At 45.9% G+C, this 3399-nt stretch overlaps 1 protein-coding gene across 1 annotated transcript; it reads left to right on the forward strand.

The window, feature by feature from the left end:
* LOC105159294 lies at positions 1066 to 1760 on the forward strand. Its single transcript, XM_011076305.1, has 3 exons — positions 1066 to 1251; positions 1311 to 1490; positions 1578 to 1760. The coding sequence occupies exons 1-3, from the start codon at positions 1066 to 1068 to the stop codon at positions 1758 to 1760; spliced, it is 549 nt and encodes a 182-aa protein (XP_011074607.1).

Below are 3399 nucleotides of genomic sequence, written 5' to 3' on the forward strand. Positions count from 1 at the left end.
AAAAGTCGACGTGAGGCACTATTCCGGTTGGATTCTCCAACTTTTGCAAATAAACCCCTCCATCCAGACATCTCACTTGGAATGCAAAGCATTCTTTTCGATCTTGTACCCTATGTAGACAGCTGGAAGAGTAAGGTTGACCGTCGGATTTTGTGGACTACACTGGAGACATTCGCACAGCAGTGCTCAGACGTCCCGTGGCTGGTGGGAGGGGACTTTAATGCAGTACGAGAACTTAATGAGGTATGTGGCATTTCAGGAGATATAAGGATGGCCATAGAAGAATTTAACAGCGGAATTCTGGAGGCGGGCCTGATCCCACTTCCAATGCAAGGTGAATGGTTCACATGGCATAATTGCAGTACAACCGCGCGGAGTTTATGGAAGCGGTTGGATCGGATCCTAATTAATGATTGTTGGCTGGCAAGGTTCCCTATCTCACCCTATCATAGCCTTACACCACGGACGTCTGACCACTCGCCACTGGTTCTACATGGGGATACACAACAACATAATGGAGGGGTTATGTTTCGATTTGATAACTATCTGGCCCTTTCACCTGATTTCATTCCCAATGTGCAGAACATTTGGCATCATGAGGTTGTTGGTATACCTATGTATGCCGTGACCCGTAAACTGAAGGCACTTAAACCGGTCTTCCGACTACAGAGGAGGAATAAGGGGGATTTGACTCTGAACGTCCAATTAGCAAAAAGTTTTCTCGATGAGGCACAACAATTGGTGAGCTCTGACAGACAAAATGAGCTCTACTTACTCCTGGAACATTGCTGTCAAATAATTTATGCTAAAGCGGCAAAACTCGAACAAATTATGTTGCAACAAAGAGCTAAGATGCAGTGGATGAAAGATGGAGACCAATGTTCCCGGGTTTTCTTTCGTAAGATCGCTCAGAGACGAGTATGAGGAGAATCTTACAGATCAATGATGAGAATGGTACCACACACACGGATCAAGGGGAGGTCGCCCATGAGTTTGTCTCATACTTTCTGAACCTTTCAGGAGGTACAGACGACAGTTGACAGTGGATATTCGATACCTTAGACCATGGCGAGGCACTGTATTACTGATGAGGAAGCTAGCCACTTACTGCTACCATTCTCACCGGATGATGTGAAGCAAGCAGTGTTTGATATCGCTGAAGACAAAGCGCCGGGACCTGATGGTTACTCGTCAGGGTTTTTCAAAGCGGCTTGGCCTGTGGTGGGGGAAGAAGTAACGAGGGCGGTTACTGTATTACTGATGAGGAAGCTAGCCACTTACTGCTACCATTCTCACCGGATGATGTGAAGCAAGCAGTGTTTGATATCGCTGAAGACAAAGCGCCGGGACCTGATGGTTACTCGTCAGGGTTTTTCAAAGCGGCTTGGCCTGTGGTGGGGGAAGAAGTAACGAGGGCGGTTCTGGACTTCTTTACTACCGAAAAACTACTAAAACAGATCAACTCCACGATTTTGACTCTAATACCAAAGGTACGCACTCCTATGTCGGTTAATGATTTTAGACCGATTTCATGCTGCAATGTTTTATACAAGATCATTGCAAAACTACTTGTTCAGAGACTGAGTAGCTTGCTAGACAAGATTATTAGCCCCTGTCAGACAGCTTTTATTCCGGGAAGAAGCATTGGTGACAACATTATGCTAGCCCAGGAACTATTCTCAGGCTATAACCAGATGTGCCTACCTCCCAGATGCGCGCTTAAAGTGGATATCAGAAATGCCTATGATACGGTGGAATGAGACTTCTTGTTAGCAGTTTTGCAGTTATTCGAATTCCCAACTAAGTTCACAAGGTGGATCGAGGAGTGTGTTTCCACGACATCATTCTCGATTGGTCTCTATGGAAAACCTCATGGGTTCTTTACTGGAGCAAGAGGATTACGACAGGGAGACCCACTATCGCCTTACCTGTTTGTTCTTGTTATGGAAGCTTTACATTTGGGATTCCTGCAACGAATTGAGTAGGACATGCAATTCACCTATCATTTGAAGTGTGAGAGTTCCAAGGTTTTTCAGTTGGGATTTGTAGATGACCTACTTCTTTTCTGTCGAGCTGACTTTGATTCCGTCAGAGTCTTCAAGGAGGGATTGGACTGGTTTGCGGAGGAAAGATCAGATGTTGGAGATTTTGGGCTTCCAAGAGGGGCATCTACCGATGAGGTATCTGGGTCTCCCCTTTATCTCTTCTAGACTGTCTATCTCTGACTGTGAGCCTCTTATTTAAAAAATCGATGCATGCATTACTGGATGGGAAGGGATTTCGTTATCATATGCTGGACGGGTACAAATCATCAAATCCGTACTTTCGACATTGAGCTTATACTGGGTATCTGCATTCATATTACCTAAAAAAGTTATCAATGAAATTGAGAAGAGGTTGAGGAATTTTCTATGGAAGGGTACGACGTCTAGTGGCTACGCCAAGGTAGCCTGGAAAGATGTGTGTCGACCGACAGATGAGGGGGGACTTGGGTTCAAGGACATCTCTACCTTGAATCGCGCATTAATGAGCAAGAAATTATGTGATGGTATCCGGTGTGACAGGACATCCATCTGGGTTCAATGACTTTACCAAGGCCGGTTACGGGACATATCAATTTGGACTGTCCGTGAACATGGAGGTTCTTGGGGATGGCGGAAAATATTCAGGCTCCATCCTTTTCTTCGCTCTATCATGGATTACCAGATTGGAAATGGAGGTAGATTCTTTGTTTGGCAGGACCCGTGGCATCACTTGGGTCCACTTATTGAGCGGTTCCCTCGTGGTCCACGCCATCTTAGACTTGAAGAATCAGCTAAGCTCAGTTCTGTGATTTCGGCAGGAGAGTGGCAATGGCCTACCATCACGGACTTCGAATGTTTGGAGATCACACATAACCTACCGCTTATTCTTGGAGGTGAGGATCGGGTGGTGTGGAGATGTGACGAAGGGAAACCTACTACTCAGGCCCTCTACCGATTATTTGATCCCCCCGAGCCGAAAGTAGGATGGTCTTCACTACTTTCGGGCTCCTTGAAGATTCCTCGTCATTCATTCATCTTATGGCTCGTAATCCTCGGCAAACTACCTACCACGGACAAATCATGGCTATCCCACCTGGGGGTATGCATATTGTGCGATGAGGGAGCTATGGAATCTCATTCACATTTATTCTTCCGATGCAGATTTAGTCATCAGCGCCTCTTTGAGATTCGTAGATGGATTCGTTTTCACTGGCCCAACAGGGATTGGGGAACAGATATTGTATGGGCAACGCGAAAATGGAGAGGTAAGCATATTATTAATAGCGCTTAGCGTACACTACTTGCATCGTGTGTCTACCACATATGGAGGGAGAGAAACTTGAGGAGATTTGAACACACTGAGCGGACACCCCAC

Source organism: Sesamum indicum, linkage group LG3 (assembly GCF_000512975.1).
Source record: "Sesamum indicum cultivar Zhongzhi No. 13 linkage group LG3, S_indicum_v1.0, whole genome shotgun sequence".
NCBI classification, from domain to species: domain Eukaryota; kingdom Viridiplantae; phylum Streptophyta; class Magnoliopsida; order Lamiales; family Pedaliaceae; genus Sesamum; species Sesamum indicum.